This window comes from Amphibalanus amphitrite, unplaced genomic scaffold (genome assembly GCF_019059575.1).
Source record: "Amphibalanus amphitrite isolate SeventyFive unplaced genomic scaffold, NRLGWU_Aamphi_draft 000723F_arrow, whole genome shotgun sequence".
Lineage (NCBI taxonomy): Eukaryota > Metazoa > Arthropoda > Thecostraca > Balanomorpha > Balanidae > Amphibalanus > Amphibalanus amphitrite.
Genome location: NW_024882217.1, coordinates 111,598 through 134,696, shown reverse-complemented (window position 1 = coordinate 134,696; position 23,099 = coordinate 111,598). Strand labels below are relative to the sequence as shown.

Genomic DNA, 23,099 nt, shown 5'->3' with positions numbered 1-23,099 from the left:
GGTCGCCCTCGGAGGGTGACGCTCCTCGGGCGAAAAAGCCCCAGCAGGGCTTGAGTCACGCCCGATCTGCCTCCGCAGAAGGCAGACTCCACCGAGAGGGCTCGGGGCACCCCCGTATCCGCTACGGGGGGAGCGCCTCTTCGGAAAAAGAGGACTTAGTCTAGTCATTTACTCTAGTCATTTCCTCTTTTATCCTTTTATCTTTTTCGCGCTATTGCGCTTTTTTACCAGGTGCGTTTCTCTCGGTGTTTTTTACCTTTTTTGTGGCCAGTCAGGTATCTGCGTGCGCCTTTGCCTCATGTTATACGCGCCCTTTTTGCGCCTTTTTAACCACGCCTTTTATTCTACAGTGGAACTGTAGAGGCCTCCGGGCCAACTACCAGGACCTACAGTCTCTTATCCGTTGGCGCACACCCCTTGTTTTAGGTCTCCAGGAGACCAAGCTAACGCCAAATATCACCTTTGTCATCAAGGGCTACTCTGTTTTTAGAAGAGACCTAGATACCCCGACCATTGCCCATGGAGGTGTGCTTCTGGCGGTTCACCATAGCGTACCTGCGCGCCAGGTGCCGCTGCAGACTCCCCTGCAGGCGGTGGCCGCCAGAGTTGATTTCAACCACCGGGAACTGACCGTGTGCTCTTTATACCTACCACCAGGTAGAGCGCTCCCGGTGGTTGAGCTACATCGACTTGTCGATGAACTTCCACCTCCGGTCCTGCTAGTCGGCGATTTTAACGCCCATAGCCTGGCGTGGGGTTGCGACACGACTGGCACTCGTGGTCGACTTTTAGAATCTTTTATCCGCGATGAGGCGCTCTGTATTTTAAATACAGGACAGCGCACCCATTTTACAACACCCTCCGGTCAAACATCGGCTCTGGACCTGAGCTTAGCCAGTCCGCAGCTAGCTCAGCTTTTTAACTGGTTCGTCCATGACGACCCACTCGGGAGCGACCATTTCCCGGTGTGGCTGGAGCACCAGGAGTCCCCAGTAGTAGGCAGCCGTCCACCCAGGTGGAATCTTCGGAAGGCCGACTGGGGCGATTTCCAGACCGCCGTAGAGGCCTCTGTTCTATCCAGAGCCGACACCTCTGCGATATCCACAGAGGAGTTTACGTCCCTACTCATTGATTCCGCAAACGGGTGCATACCCAAGACATCGAGCCAGCCTCGTCGTCCTCCTGTTCCGTGGTGGACCAAGGAATGCGGAGACGCGATTCGTGCCAGGAAACGCGCTTTTAGAAAGTTTGACCGGAGTGGCACCACTGAGAACCTCATCGCTTTTAAGAAAGCGCGGGCTTTTGCCCGACGCGTTTTAAAAGAGGCAAAGGCTGTTTCATGGCGCACTTACGTAAGTTCCTTAAACCGTTTTACTCTTACGACCCAGATATGGGCACGCATGAAGCGCATTGAAGGCCGGTTCAGCTCTGTTCCGCTTCCGGTTTTAAGAGTGAACAACACGGATATATCTCACCCTTCAGACGTCGCAGAGACGATAGGCCGTGCACTCTATCAGCGCTGCCGAGGAGAGTCCTCACGACCTGCACCAGCCGCCGTGGACTTCAGCACAGCTGAAAATTTCGTGTACAATGAGCCTTTCACCATGGTTGAGCTTACGTCTGCCATCAGCTCGTTGCGCAGCGTCTCAGAAGGTCCGGATGCTGTCCACAACGACATGCTCCGTCATCTCCCCGCAGTTGCCCTCGAGGCACTGCTAGCAACCTTCAATTCGCTTTGGGAGACTGACACCTTCCCTGAGACCTGGCGGGAAGCCATTATCATTCCTATCTTGAAGGCTGGCAAGTCGGGACATGACCCTCTCCATTATCGGCCCATCTCTCTCACATCATCGCTATCAAAGCTGATGGAGAAGATGGTCAATGTGCGTCTTAGCTGGTTTCTGGAACATCACGGTGTTTTTACAAACGCCCAGTGCGGTTTTAGAAAACACCGCAGCCCTGTGGACCACATCTTAGCCCTTGACACCGAGATACGCACCTGTTTTACTGAAAAGAAGCACCTTGGAGCACTGTTCTTTGATATTGAGGCGGCCTATGATACAGTGTTACGACACAGAATACTTTCCAAAGTACATAAGTACGGCATACGTGGCCGAATGGGTCTCTTTATCAAGAACTTTTTATCGGGTCGTCGGTTCAAAGTCCGTGTTGGCAGCCGTCTTTCGAGCAGTTTTATTCAGGAGAACGGAGTTCCTCAGGGCGGAGTGCTCAGTGTGGCGCTGTTTGCTGTGGCGATCAATGACATTGGCGACAATCTCGCACCATCTATCGGCAAATCACTATTTGTCGATGATTTCGCGATCTGGTTTTCAGCTACGACCGCCCGTCACGTTGCCAGACAGCTGCAGCTCGCTGTAACCCGTCTGGAGAGGTGGAGCGACGACAACGGCCTTCGTTTTTCAACAACGAAGACCGTCGCTATGCACTTTTGCCGCCGCCGCTGTGACGACTTAGCCATAGACATAGACATAGACATAGACGTGTATTGAAGCCATCCACGATACACTCGTGGCTATTACGGCCGCTCGTACAGGGCTAAAACTCTGCATGGGAGACATAACATAAAATAACGTGATAAATACGCTCAAAGCCCGTACACACAAACAAACATACACATGCACTCATACAGACTCATGGCCGCTGTCTAAGTCACCTCGCCTCCCCGTAGGTGGGATTGGAGGTGCCGACCAAATAGGTGGGCCGGTAGACGCGTCAGTTCTGACGGGAGCTGGTTGTAGGCGAGGGGCGCCCGGCAGCAGAACCGGCGCTGCCCCATCGCTGACCGCGATCGTGGGACTGACAGATTGCGGTCCTGTCTGGTGGATCGCTGCCGCGTCTGCGATACCTGCACCAGCTGGGCAGCCAGGGTTTCTGGCTCGCCTGATCGCCGCACCTTGTGCAGCAGGCACAGAGAGTGATACTGAGCAAGCTGCTCAGCGCTGAGCCAGCCCAAGTTATCCAGCAGGTCCGATACATGGTCGTACTTTTGTTTCGTGTATTACGATTACGATTACGACTACGATTACGCACGCACCTCGCAGCCTTGGGAATCAAGCTCCATGGACAGGTGATTCCTACTCGGCCGGTGGCGAAGTTTCTTGGAATCTTTTTTGACAGTCGTTTGACGTATAGAGAACATTTTAGAACGCTTCGGGAACGATGTTTTAAATCCCTGAACGTTTTAAAATGTGTCGCCCGCACATCTTATGGTGCGGACCGCAGGACCCTTCTTCTTCTCTATCGATCGATTATACGATCGAAGCTGGATTACGCTTCCTTTGTCTATGATTCAGCGAGTGAATCCAGCAAGAAGGTCCTGGATACAGTCCATCATGCAGCACTCCGAATAGCCACCGGAGCATTCCGCACCTCGCCCAGGAGCAGCATTCTTGCTGAGGCGCACGAGCCGCCACTTTCTCTCCGCCGTCAGACGCTGGGGATGCGTTATGCTCTTAAACTACGTCAATTCCCGACGCATCCGACGTACCCGTACGTCTTTTCGCGTCACATTGCTTCATCTGGTAATGGGACGAGTCATCCATTCGGAGCACGCATGAGAGGTTTATTCTCTACATCGAATATAGCCTTGCGCGGCGTTCGGCGTATCTGGGGAACGCCTTCTCCACCCTGGAGAAACGCCCCGCCGCAGGTAGACCTCTCGCTTTCCGAAGTAAAAAAGGATAGCCTGCTGTCCTATGAAGCACAAACCAGAGCCTTGGAGCATATAGCCTCGTATGATGGTTTTATTTCAGTCTACACAGACGGCTCAAAAACATCCGAGGGAGCGGGTTGCTCTTTTGTCGCTGGTCGGGACACCCGCTCGTTTTCCCTTCCACCCAGCGCCTCGGTGTTTTCCTCAGAGCTAGTCGCCATCGAAAAGGCTCTGTGTTTTATTGAGGTGTCCGACGGTTTTTTCTATTTGATTTTATCAGACTCACTAAGCAGTCTGTTGGCTTTACGACGGTTTAATCCTGACGACCCGATCATTCAGGACATTTTAACTCGGCTAACTTCGGTGGAACAGTCCGGAAAAACTATCCGGTTTTGCTGGATTCCCAGTCATGTTGGAATCCAAGGCAACGAGCTTGCTGACGCCGCCGCGAGACGCGCTGCCGCAGCGCCCTACACTCGGCGATTTCCTCTGCCTGCCCGGGATTACTATCCCGTCGTACGATCTTCCATGCTCTCGCAGTGGCAGGCAGAGTGGGACTCGCGCGCGAGCAGTAAGCTGAGAGATATCAAGCCAACTCTCGAGCCTTGGTCGTCATCCATGCAAAGTAACAGACATAACGAAGTCGTCTTATGTAGGCTGCGCATCGGCCATACGTATGCCACGCATGGTCATCTCCTCCGCGGAGAAGAGCAGCCCACCTGTCGCAGGTGTACCGTGCCTCTCACTGTCTCTCACGTGCTTTTATCTTGTCCTCTCGCTGAACCGAACCGGACACGCTACCTCGGGCGCATCGCTCCGGGTACCACTATCCGCCGCTTACTGGGTGACGAGTCACCCTGGGTTTTATCCGGCAACATCTTTTCTTTTATCCGTTCGATCAACTTCCAAGTGATATACTCGACCTGACCCCAATCCAACTAGCCCTATCTAGTCCTTTCATCTAGTCAGTTGTCTAGGACGACACCTTTGCGCTGTTTTATCTTACCTTGCTATTTTATATCGAGTCTTACTTTCTAGTCTTAGTATCTAGAAGGTTCTTTCTTGTGGCACACTTGTTTTATTAGTACGACGTTATGGGCGCAAAATGACCTTAGCAGTCGGCGCGCCCTAAAGCCCCAATCAACAAACAAAGGACAAATGTGAGGCAGAGCGAGACATGAATAAAAAGTCGTCCAAATACACCAGACACTTGGAAACACTGGGAAATCGCCAGACACTGGGAAAGTCACCAGACACTGGGAAATCGCTCCTGTACGACTTTAACTGTAGCACACGTGAACCACTGCATCTCGTTAGCGGCTATACTTAATCCCATCGGCAACTTGCGAATAACATATGTTTTTGACTTGTATAGAACACCAAAATAAGCGGACGCCGCCGGGGACAACGGAATGTGGCAATAGCTGTCCCTCAAATCGAGTTTTATAGCAAAACGGTAGCCCTCAGCGGCCGCCTGAAGGGCCCCCTCGACACACGGCAGCTTACAGGAACGGCGCGGCATGTACGGCGTCAGCACGGACAGGTCGTAAACGACGCGGGCCATACCCGGCGTCTTTGGAACCGCGAAAAGTCGATAGCAGGCCCTCGGCCGCCCCGGCGCCAGAATACCAGCCTCCACAAAGTCCGCCACTGCCTGAGTCATTAATGGCGACACCTGCGTCGGCCGCCACACAGCCGGCACCGTCACCGGCACGCGTATCTTCAGGCCCCGGCTGAGAACACTCCGCACGCGAGGGTGCGCCGAAAAAAAAACGTCAGGGTTATCTCTCACTCGCATCGGAGGCCGAACCCGCGCGTCACCGCCCACCACCAGCCGACGCGAGCCGACGAGACCTAGAGGCGAGCCGCCAACGGGCAGCAGATTCTCCGGCACCGCCTCCCACCGCCCGTCGCCGGCCACCGGCAGAGCCGCGTCGCCGGTCGGCGCCGGCGCCGGACACAGCGACCCCGGCGCGCCGCCGTCCTCCGTCGCCGACAGATGTCTTCGGGATCGCCATCAGCAGTGCTCTGCCCCGGCAGGGCTGGGCTGCCGAGGCGCCGTCCCCGGCCGAGATCGGCTCCGGAGACGTCGCAGGCGGCGAGGGGCCGGAAAGGGGCACCGGAACCGTCGCCCCGAACGCCGCCCGCAGCACCGCCCTAATTCTTGCGCCGCGGTGCGGCCGTCGACGCTGCCCCCCCCCCCCTGACGGCGCGCGCAGTCCGGACGGGCGATCGGGCGCGCCAAGAGGGGGGGGGGCGGCAGGGCGGCGGCGGGGCTCAGACGGATGCCGAGCCTCTCCATCTCCGTGCCACGTGAATCACGCACCGCCGCCGCCCAGCCGTGATGCGCCACGATGAGAAAAAGGCGCACCCGCCCCCAGTACCAGGACCGGTGCTCCGGGGGCGGGCCGGCCGCGTCTCCAATGATGAGCAGGCCCCTGGCCTCCTCCTGCTCCTCGTCGCACTCGACCTTCATGACCGCGGGCCTTACCAGCTCCGCAGCCGCCTCCGACGCCGCCGACGCCCCCGGAGTCACCGTCAGGCCGGACTGCACCAGTCGGGCAACCACCGCTTCCACGATGGAGTCCAGCTTAAGCTCCTCAGACTCCGTCGTCCGTGCCGAGGCCGCCCGCGACCGCGTCGCAGGCGGCTGGCCCTGGCCGCCGTTCGACGTCATGGTGACCGCCGGTAGTCGCCTACCGAGTCCGGCATGTCACGAGCACACACTTTTCACGTCTTTCCTCGGCGGCGGCGGAGCCGAGAATCTTTTTCGGGGTACGTTTACATAGGAACTACCGGTATTCCTACTCCAGTGGTGTATCGGTACCCAGCGTAGTTCTTGTACTACAGAAACACCGATATGGGTTCCCCTACCCTTCTTTTTTCATGTACAGCTATCATTCTTTCTACAGGGAATGTTCGTGAGAATCGTTCAGTTCACCCGTTCGATACGGAAATGTTCGTGCGTGCTCGTGATCGTTCACTCGTTCTCGTACTCGTTCTCTTTCGTCACCCGGAGGACCATAAAGTTATTGTTCATATATGTAAAAGTCTATTCTCGATTACTTAGCAAGCGGTTAAAAAGGGTGAAATACGGCGGTCACAGGTGCAGCGCAATTCGTCGTTCTCGGCACGTCGTTCACGCACACAGAGAAAAAATCACCCCAAAAAATAGGGTACTACAGAGTACCGATTCTGCACTACTATTTCGGGTATGTTTACCTTAAAAATGCAGATAATCCCATCCCAGTCGTGTCTTGCTACCACCATAATCAAGGTACCCGAATTCCATTTCATCTTTTTCCTACTCTTGATTTTCCGTTCATTCGAAGACGCTTTTCAGGGTACACCGCTATTTGAGGTAACGCTACGCAATTATTACGGGTAGTAATACACTACTTTCTGGTTTTTGTACCATGCCCCAGGTTCATTTACCTCGTATTTTGGGGTAGTGTAACCTATTATGAGCGCATAAATATGGGTCGGATAACCCAATGTGGTGTAAATGTACGCCAATCGCTCTGCAGAGTGCCAAATCTGTACCATTTTTGCGGGTACCACGGTTCTGAGGGTTTCGTAACCAGGTGCTCGTATCCAGTGTCATCAGGTACTTGTACACCACGCGTCGGTTCTGCTACATTCCGCTACGCAGTTCACCGGAACAATCTGCTGAAATAAGCACACCGCAGTATATTATGCGTCCATGGGCATGGAACACACGACATGACACATGGGTCATCTGGGTCACAAGCACATCGGCTTTAATAAGCTCTGTGTGTACGACATGACACATGGGTCATCTGGGTCACAAACACGGCGCGCGGCGCACGGTGCGTGGCGCGCACGGCCCACGGTGCGTGGCGGGCACGGCCCAAGGTGCGTGGCGGGCACGGCCCAAGGTGCGTGGCGGGCACGGCCCAAGGTGCGTGGCGCGCACGGCGCGTGGCGGGCGCGGCGCACGGTGCGTGGACGGTGCGTGGCGCGCTACGCCATCGAATCCCGCCACATCACTGCGCAACACTCCTCGTGTAGCGCACCGCCCTCGATGTCAGTTTCTGCCCGTCGTCCACCCCCAACTCCCTTTGAAGGTACACCCCCATACCCTTCGCTCCCCTCCCGAACCGGACATTAAACACACTGTGGCAGGCAATGAACAAAATGAGCGCCGTCTCCCTCCGCGCCACTTCGACCACCGTGTGCCCCTCCACTACACACCCGTAGCAGCCCGGGGCCACCTCCGCCACTTACCTCAGGCGCGTAGTTGGGAAATTCTTCGACTTTCTGTCTTCTCTTAGCGCTTCCAGCAGACGGTGGTTTATCGACACGTGGCCCGGCGGTCGGCACGCTAGTACTCGCCAACGTCTATTGTCAAGGCTTTGTAATGAATTAAAGCTGCAAAAGCACCACAACTCAGCGGAAATATATGGAAAGTGCTATCACTCACAAAATAAAACGCGTGAAACACGAATATCACTCGCTGTTCGGCTCCCAACGTCATACACCAACACACACCCATCACGCCGGCAATCGCGATTCAAACTGAAAGCGTGCGAGCCAAAACAGCAAAACGCGGAACGATGATTGGTGGAGAGCAACAGCCTTCTGCGCATGCGCGACTTGGATGGCTGCTCCCTGAGTTTCTGGCAGCATCAGGTAAAAGTACTCACTAAAAGGTAAATGTACCTAAAAATAAGGAGTCAGAAAAACGCATTTTAGATATTTCTATACCCAACGAGTTGATGCATGTTACAGGTACCTCTTTTTCAATGACAAGTGGTTAAAAAACATGCTGGTAGAGTAGCCCTACACAACCGATTCTGATTTGTTAGGTAGATGTACCCCTCTTCTGGGTAATAGTACCCCGAATTTGCAGGGTACTGTGAACATCCGAGGTACATTTACTGTAATGTATGTAAAAAGAACCATATGGTGTTCAGTAACCCCAAATAAATGGTGTACCATTACTTCTGTTGGGGTTTTAATACCTGAGAAATTGGTGTACCGGTACTTCTCAAGTGTAAAACTACCCATAGAGGGGTAAATTTTTTTCTGAGTGCGTAAGGCCGCGTCGGGCACGTCGTAACACCGGCCGTGTCGCGCCGGCGGAGTCGCGTTCGAGACTGTTCGTACTCAAGCCGCGTCGGCCACGTCGTATGACTCCGGGCCGTGTCGCACCGGCGGAGTCCCGTTGAAGACTGTCGGGCCCCCGTCCCGTCTCAGCCCTCGTGGTAGCACAACACATGGGCATGAGAATCAGGACAGGGGCCAGATGACACAATTGACACATGTGCGCGCGGCGCGGCGCGGCGGGCCGACCGCCGCGCTCCGAGCACCGGCCGTCTTCCTACACATATATCTACAGAAACGTATTTGCTCGCTAACAGGGTACCTCATTTTATGGGGTACAAATACCCGGCTATCCTCGGTATGCGTACACCAATTTGGTTCTTTTTACACACCTTCAGGTTCCTCTACCCCATAATTCAGGGTAGCAGAACCCATCGCGAGACCCAATTCATGGGTAGGAAAACCCTATCGTATGTAAATGTACGCCACCCTCTGCACAGAGTGCTAAATCTGCACCACTTTTCCGGGGACAGCACACACACAGAAATAATGAGCGGAAAAACGGTGTAATTGAAAGTACCAAAAGGAACATATTTTGGGTGTAAAATTACTTTGTTTTCTGCGTAAAAGAACATTTATATGTGTGTTTTGCTAGCTTCGGAGTGCTTCACTATTGTGTAGGAGAACCGCTTTCAGTGTAACTTTACCGCGGATCTCGCGTTACATTTACGCACAAATATGTGTTTTTGGTAAAAAGTACCAAAAGGAACACTCGCGTGGTAATCGTACACAAATTCATGGCGGTAAATTTACACAAATATGACGGTTATTATAACGATTTTTTTCTGGTAAAGCTAATGTTAGGCCCGCAAAATTTGTAACGCAAGCGACACACGGCGGGACGTTGTCGCGCAGCCGCGAGCCTTAGCTAAATGCAACGAAACATTGTGATGCTCAATGCCTACCCCATACCGCAAACACGTTTGTTTGTTTGTCGTTTATTGTTAAGAATCGACATGACATCTGACGGAAATAAAAGTTAGATTAGCGTATATACCTTATGATGTATATAAGCTGATATTTCACAACGCATGGGCGCCGCTACAGGCCGCAGCCACCGCCCGTCTCCCGTCAACTGCCCGTAATTAATAACAAATATGTCATCTGTACGCACTACTTCACTGTGCCAAAATTATCGTTCATTTAATTAGCCATCGGCTCTCTGTTGCCTATCTGGCAAAATAGCATACCTATACCTAATTAACCCTAGAAAAGCATGAAAGTGCATCCATTATTTTCATAACACGACAGCAGTTCAGTTGAAAAATTACAAGCCCACCTTAGCACTCCGACAAAGCTGGATAATTTCCAGCAGCTCCTCCAATGTCGCTCCGCTCCAGATTTCCGACTCGGTCTTGATTGCAGTTATCAGACGATGACCACAATGCAGTATTTCACTTATTATTCACTTATTCACTCATTACTCAGCTTATTATCCAACTAGATAAACACCACAACACTGTTTTATCTCACTGATGTCACAAGAATGGGCGAACTCACTCTGCGCACTGCAGCCACAACACTCCCCCGCCGGCCCCCGCGGTCCCCGGCGCACAACTGACAGATTGCGAAAATGGCGCCGCCGCCGTCAGCATTTAGCTCAAAATTTCGCTAAATTTACACGGGTTGACGTAAACGAACGGTGCTCTGGATGTGTACCGCAATTACCAGTGTGACACAACACTCATTCGCTTATGGATACACTTGCTTTGCATGAAAACATATCAGTTAGGTATTTGAACATCTGTTATGCTGTTACATTATCCTGTTTTGCGTAAAGATGCTTGTGTGGTGTAATAAAACTGCCGATGTTTGTTAGTTAACCAATAAACGTCGTATAAAAACAAACTTATTATTGATGCCTTTACTTATTATGGCGTTGTGCGACGGATACCTTGCTTGTTTATCACGTAAATACTTAAACTAAAGATATTTTACTACGTGAAGCAGAACTTTGAAGCTATTTGAACTATTTACGAGTATATTGAACTTGACATCGCTCAATATTTCTGTGTGTGCATAAGGTTTTATACCCAAATGGAGGTTTTGTTACAAAGAGACTTTCGAAAGTCGCAAGGAAGTAATAGGTATTCTTACACCATGGCTTAGTAGTACTAGTTTTTTTTTTTTTTGAAAAAAAGATGAAACGAATGTTCGTGTATTCTTACAGCGGCTGGCTTCAAGCTACACACTTGGCCGCCGACACACATGCCGGCTACATGCCTACAGAAGCTTCGACGCAGCCGCACACGTACACCCGTAGTGTGTTGGTATATGTTGATATGTGACGCCGTCAGGGCACCGAGGTGTCAACGCTGCAAGACGCACTGCGGCTGAGCGGCACTGCAGCCACGACGAGTGTCGCGTCACCACCAAGATAAGCCAGCCGCCCAGGAAGTTGATCCTCAAGCTGAGAAGCGTTGTATAACAATAACAACAACAACGGCAACACCACTTCCTGGAGGACTCGATGAAGAGCCGCGCTCATGTGGGCATTCCTAAGTTCCTTTCGCTAAACGGGTACAGTCAGTCCTTGAAAGTACCGCGCATCGGTACGGTGGATCCATCAAGCCCGATCGAGGAAGGGCTGCTAAATTTGAGTCATTGAACCAGTTGAGGTCCTCATCCGTTCTCCAGGTCAATTGCTTCGGTGACTCAAATTTAGCAGCCCTTTCTCATTCAGGCTTCGTGGATCCATCGCACCGATGCGCGGTACTTTCGAGGCCGACAGTACATCACGGACGTCAGACGGCTTCCCGAATGGAAGTGCACAAAGCCTTCCCGGTGTACGTTCTCCAACTTCGGAGGAGTCTGAGGTGCTCTCGGGGCCGTCACCGCCGCCCGTAGGTCGTCCCCTACGCCTGCCGCCGCTGTCCGCCACCGCAGGCTCTCAGGTGTCGGTCAGAGCAGCGGCGCCGGTACCGGCGCGTCCCCCGTCAGCGGCCACTGCTGCTGAGCCGCCGCCGCGTCCCCCGGCCGAGCCGATGGTGCTAGACGCCGCCAATTCCGACTCAGAGCCGGCGCGGACCCGCGAGGACGAGAGCCGCGAGCTCCAAGAGACCATCATGCGGTCAGCGGAGAAGTCGAAGACGACCAGTCGCTCTGCTTCGTCGACCTGGCCGATGACTTTTCTGCCGTCTAGTGGGCGTCGTAAGTCATTATAGCGGCGCCACGAACTCATGCTACTTATGTGTTTGACGTCTACAGTGTGGGACGGAACAGATGGCATCATTTCAACGACCGGCATTCCAGCCTACCCTCAACCCTTCGCCATGCCCTTCCACGGGGTCGCTTCACCTCTGCCCGTTCTGTCTTGAATCGGCGCCACCTGGCGAGCAGCCACTTTCAGAAATGGCGTCGCTTATACAAAAATTGCGCGTCATGCGCAACAGAATGCTGCCCAAGGCGGACAGGTAGCCGCCACTAAATTGACGACAGGCGGGTGCCACAAACCCGTGACATCACAGCCACCGGCCACAACCTGTGAGCCCCCCCCCCCCCCCCCCTGAGCAAAATCCTGGCTACATGCCTGGAAATAACAAAGCACATCCTATTCTTTGATGTCATTTACCAGCAGCTTTGCGCACTACCAAACAGCCACCTTTGGGCCTTTGTTGTTCTTGTTTTGGGCATTGTCAGTGGTAACTGGAAATAATCAGACATGATGGTCAGAGTAGGGAATGTGACTACAACAAAAATCATTTGATTCCTATAATATAGACATGATTTAATAGAAGACCTTCTTCTTAAGAAAGTGTGTCATGGATACCAGCTAATCTGTATAGTATTTATCTCCAGTATTATCATATAGGTATAACAATTATCACCACCCGCCACCATTGAATGTAGGTTTTAGGTTGTAGGTGGTAGGTTGGGTATCGGTAAAGCCACTGGCGGATCCAGACTTGCGTTTTGGGGGGGGCCAACTCGTGCAAGGAGCCAAACCTAGGGTACCCCCAAATCCTGTTTTCTCATCGGATTTAGGCCACTTATTTTTCGTCACAGCCCTGAAACGATAATTTTTTTAAATTTAAAAAAAAAAATAGAGAGAGAGAAATGGTAGCCCACTCAACCCGTGCCTTAATATTACTTTGAAAACACTTCAATTGTCGACCACCGCTCCGGGTCGGTGCTTGGCGCAGCCTTCGCGGGCTGGGAGGTGTCGGTTGAACCTCTCTGCCGTTCGGCCCCTGATCAAGCTAGAGCTCGCGGAAAAAAACGAGTGTGTTGCCTGTGAGTGACGAGAGGAAGCCGATGATACCCGATTTTAAGGTCCTTGGTCATTGGTTGACCTTCCAGGGCGGTGTTTCACGGTCGCGCTGCCAGCCGCTGCCAGCGCATTCCGCGAGCTAAGGTCAACCTTCGGTAGTGTTGTAGGTATAGGCTAGTTGATGTCTCCATGGAAACCAAAAGTGCCAAGCTGGCAGCGTGCCGTGAAACACCGCCCAGGTCAGGTCACAGACCCAAAAGACGGGAAAATCAGGGCCTGTCAGGTCAGAACCTCCTAAAGTAAGGCTGTAATAGATTTTTTTGTGCTGATCACGAATTTCATGTTAGTTTGGATCATAGATGATGTCTTCATGCCTTTAGGCCATGTCGGGGCAGGCCAGGTCAGGTCAACCAGGTCAACCAGTACTTATGGGCGTCCGTGTAGCAGGTGTCCGACTACCACTGGCAGCTACGTAACATGGTACGAAGGCATCAAAACTACTTCGTAAATGTTCAAATGGTTGCTAAATGCTAAATTCAAAATCAGCTTAACGAAACTATCCTAGAAACATGTTAAACTCGGAAAAGTGCACCGAGGTCATCAAAGGTCAATGACCTGACTTGACCCTAAGGTGACATTGACACCTACCACAATGGTTGGGACCAACATCATTTCACATGTTTGAGCGTTTTAAACCACGAAAAGACTGTAAACGAGCGGATAATGTGAGCCGACATACGCGTAATCGCGATTCCGGCCAAACATGGCCTCAAACATGGCCAAACATATGGTGCGTTCGGAGAGGCACATTCCACGTGGAATCCGTGGAATACTCCATGCGCGCGGAACATTCCCGGAGATTGGCCGTTCAGAGAGATACGCCTCCGAACGCGGCACGGGGAATATTCCAGGGGACGGTGAATATTCCATGCTCTCCGAACGCACGGATAGTCTCGAGAAATAGGCCACAGGTCAAAGGTCACTTGGGTCAGGGTCATGAAATTTTCAGACTTTGTCAACATGAGGGTGCTAAAGTTTCGTCGCGATCGGATTCATGATAACTTACACGATAACTTCACGCGTCGATCGAGAGGTAAAGTATGCAATAAGAACTTCTTGGGTGAAGACGAGACCAACACTCAAGCTCACATATTTTTAATGATACGGTAGTTTCTACCTATTACGCTACTTTCTCACATTCATATTTCTTAAGTGTTTTTGGGGGCCAAAATACATGTTGCCCCCTTTCAGGCTTGGGGGCATGACCCCGTGGCCCCCCTGGATCCGCTAGGCCGAAACTAACTAGGCCGTTTTCAAACGGTCTGATATTTCAGGTCATGGTTTGCAAACGGCCGGTGTTTTCAGGCTGTTTCATATGCCCTGACTGGGCCAGGCCGTTTGCAAACGGACAATTTTCATACGGCCTGTAACATATATTCATATTTCACCATCTGTCGCAGCATCAAATGCTGATGTGGTGCACTCAAAAGCCGGAATTGGTCCTTGGATGCCGTAAGGACCCTTTTAAGAAATAAGTGACCCGACTGACCCCTTAGAGATTGGCCTGAGCTCTGACCGAAATAAGTCTTTTACCGTTTCACGGGAAGGGACAAAAAGGTCCCTGATATGCTTCTTGTACAATTACCAAACAAAACAAGCTTTTCAACGCCAACTCAGTGAGTGTTCCTAAAAAAATTATTGCGCATATTCCGTGAATGAAAAATTGCCGGGTCATGTCAGGTCAGGCTGCCAGAGCAAGTTTGTTAACTTGACAGTTCAATCGATATGTATGCAATAAGACCTTCTCGGGTGACGACAAGACATGACGACACTTTATGAAGGAAGCTAGTAAACCAGGTAGTTTCTCCATAGGCGCGGGAACCGGGGCAGTGGGGACAGCTTGCCCACCCCCCAACTATGGGGCCGTGGGGGTGGTGCCCCCACAACTTTCAGACGGAATACCCCATTTTTTGCAAATGTTTTCTTTTTTTGTTGAAAAAAGCCAAGGGATGAAAAATAAGTGGCCCAAAACCGGTGAGAAAACTAGATTTGGGGGGACCCTAGGTTGATCTCTGTTATGGTGTGCCCCCCCCCCCCCCCAGTCTGAAAGTAGTTCCCGCACCCCTGAGTTTCTCTACGCTATTGAATCACGCCGGTGATTCTAACTTTTAGGTATCTACTACGCAACCTTCTCACATTAATTTTTCATCAAGCGTTTTGGGAGGGGGGCCAAAAGATATGTTGGCCCCCCTTTCAGGCTTTTGGGGGGCCATGGCCCCGGTGGCCCCCTCCCTGAATCCACCAGTGGGGGGCGGTGCCACCACAACTTTCAGACGGAATACCGCCCTTTTTGCAAATGTTTTCTTTTTTTGTTGAAAAAGCCAAGAGATGAAAAATAAGTGGCCTAAAACCGGTGAGAAACTAGATTTGGGGGGACCCTAGGTTGATCTCTATTATGGTGTGCCCCCCCCCCCCCCAGTCTGAAAGTAGTTCCCGCACCCCTGACTTTCTCTACGCTATTGAATCACGCTGCTGATTCTAGTAGGTATCTACTACGCAACCATCTCACATTAATTTTTCTTCAAGCGTTTTGGGGGGGGCCAAAAGATATGTTGGCCCCCCCTTTCAGGCTTTTGGGGGGGGGCCATGGCCCCGGTGGCCCCCCCCCCCTGGATCCGCCAGTGGGTAAAGCTGGTGTCACCGTCAGCGCTAACCGGTAAATGTGTAGATAAAAGGAATCTTAAAAACAATCTAACCTAACCTAACCTTACCTACTGACCTACAACCTACCTACCCACAACCTACCAAACTAATATACGCTGACAGTGATGCCAGCTTTACCAATGCCGTACGTTGTAGGTTGTAGGTAAGGCTAGGTCAGGTAAGATTATGTTTCATTATATATTTACTGAGAAGACGGCTGAATGCTCTTGAGACGTGGCTATACATTTACATTGTGTAAGTAATTTTCAGGTTTCAATGAATATTTCCTAGTGGAATGTTTTGAAAACCATTCTAAATGATGACCTTTAGCATTCCATAGTACTTTAAAGCTAATTAACCACATCGCCAATGCTAGGTCACATTGCATGCCTACTTCCACCGGCAGCTCCATGGGATATATGATAGGCAGGGGTAAATGGAATATTTTTTATTAATATTCTTGAAGAAAATTATAGGCATGAAAAGAAGATGATCTGCCTTTGAGATTGATATGTGATGCCTACTTTGGAGGAACATAATCATAATAATTACACAATCATAAAAAATGCAATGTAACCAAACAGCCGCTTATGCCGCAAAATGAGAATCAAGCCAATCACTGAGGACAAACAATTTCAAACCACCAAAACTATATTCTTGCTATTCACCAATAATCCTAAAATAGCGTTCCATGGCCATTATATGCATCTTTCACCCTTACCTCCGACAGATAACAAGTTGTTTACAACCGCTACAGTCCGACGAGTCTATCCTCCTCAAGGCTGATTGGCTTGAGTGTGACGTCATTGCTATGACATCATACAGTAGCTGCGGTAGAGAGTATAAACATAGTACCAATATGTTAAATAGTTTGAAATACTTTTTAGCGAATTATGCACTTCTGGCACCGGTTTTGAAAAGAAAATGGAAAATAATAATGTCAAAATAAAAACCAACGATATCTTCATATTTCAAGAAGGTGGCACTTTTCCTTTAAGGCGTTCGCTTATCGCCTCGTTGGAGGCTGTGTTCTGGAGGGCTATGATCCTTCTTTCTTTTGAAGACCTTCTTTTGTTCACTTGTGTAGCTATTACTATTGCCAACGAATGATGCTGGCCTCAGTGTGGGAGAGAAAGAGTGTAAGGACAGTATCAGAGTACAAGGATGGCAGAACACAAGAGTACAGTCTGTCTTAAAAGTACCGCGCAAAGTGACGGTGGATCCATCAAGCCTGACCGAGGAAGGGCCTGCTATAATTTGAAAGTCACCGAACCAATGGAGCTGGGGAATGGACGAGGATGTCCATTGCTTCGGTGACTCAAATTTGGCAGTCCTTCATCGGTCAGGCTTGATGGATCCACAGTCACTTTGCGCGGTACTTTTAAGACAGACTGTACACATGTGCATCACCCTACAAGCCATTGCCTCAATGCTTTCCAGTTTCTTTAGTACCTTCGCCATCATGAGCAGCAGGGGATTCTCTGGGGGACAAGATCCGGCAAAAATAAACACAAATACACAGTTTTCATTATATATAGCGATGGTGTGTCCGGCGTGCTGGCGGTCGTGCGGCGGCTGGTGGCCCGGGTGGCGGCAGCACCAGTGGTCGCCGCAGAGCGCCGGGCTGCGGCCTGGCGCCGCCCGGCCGCCGGCGTTGCCGATCGGGGGCTGGCCCGGGTCGCGGCATCAGACCACCGGTACGCATGAAATAAAGAAAAACAAACAAATGTTAGCGGGAACGTGTATTCACGGTAACTATGCACGGGGTGGTGATGCATGGTGGAAGCGAGCCCGTCCCAGAACGCCTAGCCGATGGAGGAGGCGGCGAGGGTTTCCCGGAGGACACAGTCGAGGGCCCGCCAGCCGGTCGCCGATGGATGGACCCCATCCGCCCCGAGAAGGTCGACTGGAGGCACGAATTTGATGAGCTGGACCGGAGGATGGCGAAATAAACGGCGCAGCAGCCGGTTGGCCACCCATCACCGGCGCTGGAAAAGCCACGCCTACACGCCGTTGGCCCGGAAACTGATCCGCGGCGGAATGGGCAGGATCCAGACCAGCCCGACGCCGGCCGCCAGGAGGTCTAGCGTCAGTTCTGTGACGTCTCGCAGCCACGGAGGGACCCGGCGGCTGGGTGAGGCGAGGTTATTGGCGCCCGCTATGACCACCACCACGTGGGGACTGAGAGTAACTGCCGTCCGTATGGCCCAGCGCCGAAAACTGCATACCTATGACTTTCGTGCATCTGTGTGTTTTCTGCCATCGTGTTTTGGCGTTTGGCATTTTTCTCTCCCATTGCTGCACCATTACTTCATCTTGAGACACACAACCCGGTGAAGGGCGATCGCAGCCTCGATCCAGCCGATTTAGCTGTGAATGATGTGCCACTTGGGCGATAAAAGCTCGTTTTTTTTTCAATCGATTGCTCTGATCTTTCTTCGATCTTCATTATGTGGATTTTCGGGACTTGTCTGATAATGGCTCATTGGTCCATGTCCATGATGTATCAAAATGTGTCCCTGCTTTCTTCTTTTGTCGCTAAAGGTGGTCCTTCATTGAAATACCACTTGCACTACTGTGAGGGGGGCTATAGGCCGGTCCTGTGGGCCCATCGTCGCCTCCCCTCCGTATGTCTACTTTACTCTACATGACAGGTGGTAGGCCGGCACGTCACCAGCCTTTACCCCGACTGCCACCCGGGCCACTGTCATCTACACTAATTGACTAAACTAAGCATCTTAGTTCAGGTGAATAACTCCGCTATTTTGGGGCACACGCGATTGGAAGCGTGCCCTCGTGGGTTTGGAGCTAAGCTCCTGAGCCGTGATGACTAAACTACAGTACCGAATGAAACAGACTCCGCTCAACCTCCGTTCTCCTCCGACTCAACCCGTCTCCAAATGCATCTGGTCAATTCAAATCCCATTTATTGTAAAACCGAACATCGTAAAGGACTGCGCATTGAATTGGATCCGAGACGACCGCTTATTTCCATTATCGCAAGTTTCTACACCCTATCACTACCCTAACGGTTACCGACGCACGAATCTACCTACGAACCTCCACCCCGGTGCTCCTACCCTAACTAAGGGATGTGCTTTGAGCCCTGCATCAATCCCTGCGTGACAGGAACCTTCCTCGAGCCAGGTGATCCAGCAGCAGAGATCAGTCGGGGGCTCGATGTCCGTACCGGACGGCAGCCAGACACCAAGAGCCCCGATCTCCTCTCCCCTGCTTTCGTCTCGTCCCTCGCCCGAGTAGGCCACGCCCACATCAGCCGCCTCGAGGCCAAAGATGGCGGCCGATGTGCCCGTGCGGTTCCCGCCACGCTTGCCTCCGTTCAGACCCCTGCCTAAATACCCCACGCGTACAATTTTAACAAAACCAAGAACTAAGGTAAACTAAAAGCGGACACTAACTCAACCATAACCCCTAAACTAGTACGGCCGCTCTCCCGCTCCCCTACATATTACCCCCCTCTCCGGCAGGGGGAAAATTCCCTTACTTTCCGGGAGAGGGGCATTAAGTCCATTTGTCTCGCACATTTCCGCGGCTGTGCGCGCCTTCGCGGCGTTGCGCTCCTCCGCTGTGCCGCTCGCGCTTCCGCGGCATACGTGAGCGTGTCCGCGGTGACTGCTACTTTTCTACTCTTTCCCTCTCTTCTCTTCTCTTATCTTCTCTTCTCTTCTCTTCTCTTCTTTGGCGGCGATATGGCGCGCCTTCGCGCGGTGCGTGCCTCTGCGTCTGTTTGTACGCCTCCGTGGCTTAGTGTGCGTCTCTGCGGCTGCACACGTGCCTCCGCGACTGTGCGTTCGCCTCCACGGCTACGCACATGCCTCCGCGGTTTCGTGTGTGCCTCCGCGGCGCTGTACATGCCTCCGCGTCGTTGCACATGCCTCCGCGGCTTTGCGTGCGCCTCCGCGGCTTCGCACTCGCCTCCGCAGCGTCGTGTGTGCCTCCGCGGCGTTGCACATGCCTCCGCGGCTTAGCGTGCGTCTCTGGGGCTGCACACGTGCCTCCGCGGCTTTGCGTGCGCCTCCGCGGCTTCGGGCTTCGTGTGTGCCTCCGCGGCGTTGCACATGCCTCCGCGGCTTTGCGTGCGCCCGAACTTGCCCCCACGGCGTTGCACACGCCTCCGCGGCCTCGTGTGGGCCTCCGCGGCGCTGCACATGCCTCCGCAGCTTCGTGTGTGCCTCCGCGGCGTTGCAGTCTCTGGGGCTGCACACGTGCCTCCGCGGCTTCGCACTTGCCTCCGCGGCTTCGCACTTGCCTCCGCGGCTTCGTGTGGGCCTCCGCGGCTTCGTGTGGGCCTCCGCGGCGCTGCACATGCCTCCGCGTCTGCGGGATGAACCCGGGGTAAGGCAGGTAGAGGTTCGGGGCGGCTTGTCCTTCGGTTTGCAGCTGTCACGGCGGTTCCTTGGGCTGTGCTGTTGTAGCTCCAGCGCGGCTGCTGTGACTCGGTTGAATTGGAACCTCTGCTTCGCCGCTGTGCATTTGGAGCGGGTCTTGCCGTTGACGTGGCCGTCGTGCCTTCCGGATCGTTGCCTGGCTTTGCTGATCCCTGCCTCGCCTCCGTGATCGCCTTGTCTGTGCTGCTTCCGCCGTGACGCCAGTCGCGCCCGGTTTGGCAGCTGTCACGGTGGTTCCTTGGGCTTTGCTGTTGCAGCTCCAGCGCGGCTGCTGAGGCTTGGTTGAATTGGAACCTCTGCTTCACCGCTGGGCATTTGGAGCGGTTCTTGCCGTTGACATGACCGTCGTGCCTCCCGGATCGTAGCTTGGCTTTGCTGATCCCTGCCTCGCCTCCGCGATTGCCTTGCCTGTGCTGCTTCCGCCGTGATGCCAGCCGCGCCGCCCACCGGTGCAGGCCGCGCGCCGGTTGATATAACAGCGCCAGCGCCGGCACTTCGCAGCAGCTGAGCGCTCGCCGCGATCGAAGCGGGCCCCAGGATGGCGTTGCCCACCGGTTCTGGCGCCTACCAGCTCAGATGGCGCGCCGATTGAAGAATAAACAAACAAGAGGATCCGCCAGCCACCGAGTGTGTCACCACCGAATTTCGTTGGGCGCCGCGCCGCTACCGCCACACCGCAGGGGTTCCACGGCTAGCCGATCATCAGACCGCGAAGGCACGATCTCAATGGTGCGTCCTCCAACGTCTGGTACCGTCGCACGCTGTGGCAGGCGCCAGACCTGACTGTTGGGCGCCCCTGTGCCGCGAGTCACCGCCGCTCTGCCAGCACACTCAGACACGTATAAACATCTTTCCAATACCGTCCACCTATATATACACACACATACATACATACATACATACATACATACATACACATTACATATTCCCATGCATACTCATTACACACACACTACATAGACATTGTCCACTGGTAATGCTCCTGCACTGTTGCCGTTGCCGGCACACTAGTAGTTGGGTGCCTATTGCTACATACATATATCCAATTTCTGGCGTACCTACACACATCTTATTGCATCAGGCGTACACACACACACATATATGTACTAATATCCCACACATTTACTCAAATACACCATGAATCTGTCCGCCTTTGTCGTGCCCGTACGTCCCCTTTGATAAATAACTACCCAGCCAATAATTCTGAGTGCGGCCCGACCGGGCAAACCTTGGGCATGCCCACGATATTTGGTTGGGCTCGCCCAAGCTCAAACCCGGGTTCTGCCCGGCGTATGACACACTTTATACGCCGACCAAAAACGACGATGGAACGGATATGGTCCCAATCGGGCAAACCCAACCCGAACCCAAGTTCCAGCGACCAGACCGGGCTAACATGGGCATTGCCCGACTTACTCTGCACTGATGGGCTTGCCCACGTTCGCTGGCGTCAGGCTGCTGGGGCTTGCCCAGGTGCAGCCCGAGTTGAGTCAAGTCGCTAACAACATAGTTAAGCTGTGGTCCCACCCTGGGATCCTCGGGCAAGCCCAGTGTAAGCCCAATAGGTGCCCAATCCGACTTTGCTGCGTTATGCCCACCCAGGCATAGGCGGAGCCAGGCTATTTCCGGCATAGGTGGATACAGGTGTGCCTGGAAGGTCTGTTCACAACCATAGCGCGATCCCCGTACACCGAGTCACTGACCATTCCAACTCCTGCTAGCGTTTTATTTGGGCCTCAGTCTTACCCTGTTTCGCTTCGTCATGAGAACAAATAGAGCTGCGTGCAGCCGTTTTCGCTCAAGAACACTAGTCACTACGAGCAACTGGTGAAAGAGGTGGGGGCACAAATTCTGCAGAATATACAGAAATGAAGAAGAACACGCATGCAATCATATGCGCAGCCTGGCATTTAGGTATATCGTCACCCCGCAAGCCTGTTTATCAGTTGGCGTCGCGAAGTAGATTCTGTTGTCGCACGCGGGAGTTCGTTCCAGCTCGCGGTGGTTCGGTAAGGGATGAGTCGCCGCGCGGTCGTTTTCTGGAAGCCAGGGAGCTAGAGCACCGCAGAGCCCACTCATTGAATGGTTTTTAGTCCCTGACACAGTGCTATGCTCCCGACTCCCGCATTGGAGATTCTTCTCCGCCTCGGTTCCATCATCCGTGAAGGTGCTTGTGTAATATTTTGCTGGGTCCCCAATCATCTTGGTATAGCTGGCAGTGACCGAGCGGACCGAGCTGCCAATCATGCGACCGGTCACCAAATGTTCTCATGCAATGTGCCACCTGTAATGTTTTCACGATCTTCGTGGCTTGTTGGGCCGCTTGACCTGGTTATCGGGATACACGTACTCCAGCTGAGTGTTTGTTCAGGCTGGGACGTTAATTTCTCCATGATACGGTGCCGCTCGACATCTTGGCCAAGCGTGCACCGTGATGTCTCAACCACGTCAATCTTCCTACGGGAGTTCCCGCGTCGTAAGCGCGACAGCACGTTGCCACTAGTCGCGAATGCTCGGACCCCAACATCTACTTCTTGGAACTTTGCACAGTTGTTTGGCAACACAGATACTGGCTATCGGTGAGGTGCGAAACGCCATTCTAGCCGATCTCCGAGCTATGTGGTGTTGTGTGTCAAACTTGCACTGGTGTGAGGCGCGGGCAGCACCCCGCCATCAGCCCGGCCGGTGACGCCGGGCTGGCTGCGACCGCACGTGACCCTTGCCCGTGTCGGTGGCAGGTATGAGCGCGCTCCGTCTGCGGCCGTCCGACGACGAGGGCGACGGCGAGGAGAGTCTGCTGCCGCGCGCCCTGGAGGTACCCAGCGGCTCCGAGCCGGAGGACGGCGGCGGCCTGCCGGGCTCGGCGCTCCAGTACCTGCGCTACGTCAGGTGAGAGACGGCGGCCCAACGCAGAGCGGTAGCTGAACGGTGGGTCCGGCACACTTGATGTCAGTGTTGGTAGGGTGGCATTTTTAGT

The 23,099-nt window shown here is 53.1% G+C and overlaps 1 protein-coding gene across 2 annotated transcripts in view; it reads left to right on the top strand.

The window, feature by feature from the left end:
- The window catches only part of LOC122365225 (gem-associated protein 2-like), a 94,510-nt gene that overhangs the window by 66,915 nt on the left and 4,496 nt on the right, over positions 1-23,099 (top strand). For both annotated transcript variants that reach the window (XM_043336229.1, XM_043336230.1), the window contains one exon: positions 22,861-23,011. In XM_043336229.1, the coding sequence (XP_043192164.1) occupies positions 22,863-23,011 (149 nt within the window). In that variant the 5' untranslated portion in view covers positions 22,861-22,862. The remainder of the gene's footprint in view (positions 1-22,860; positions 23,012-23,099) is intronic.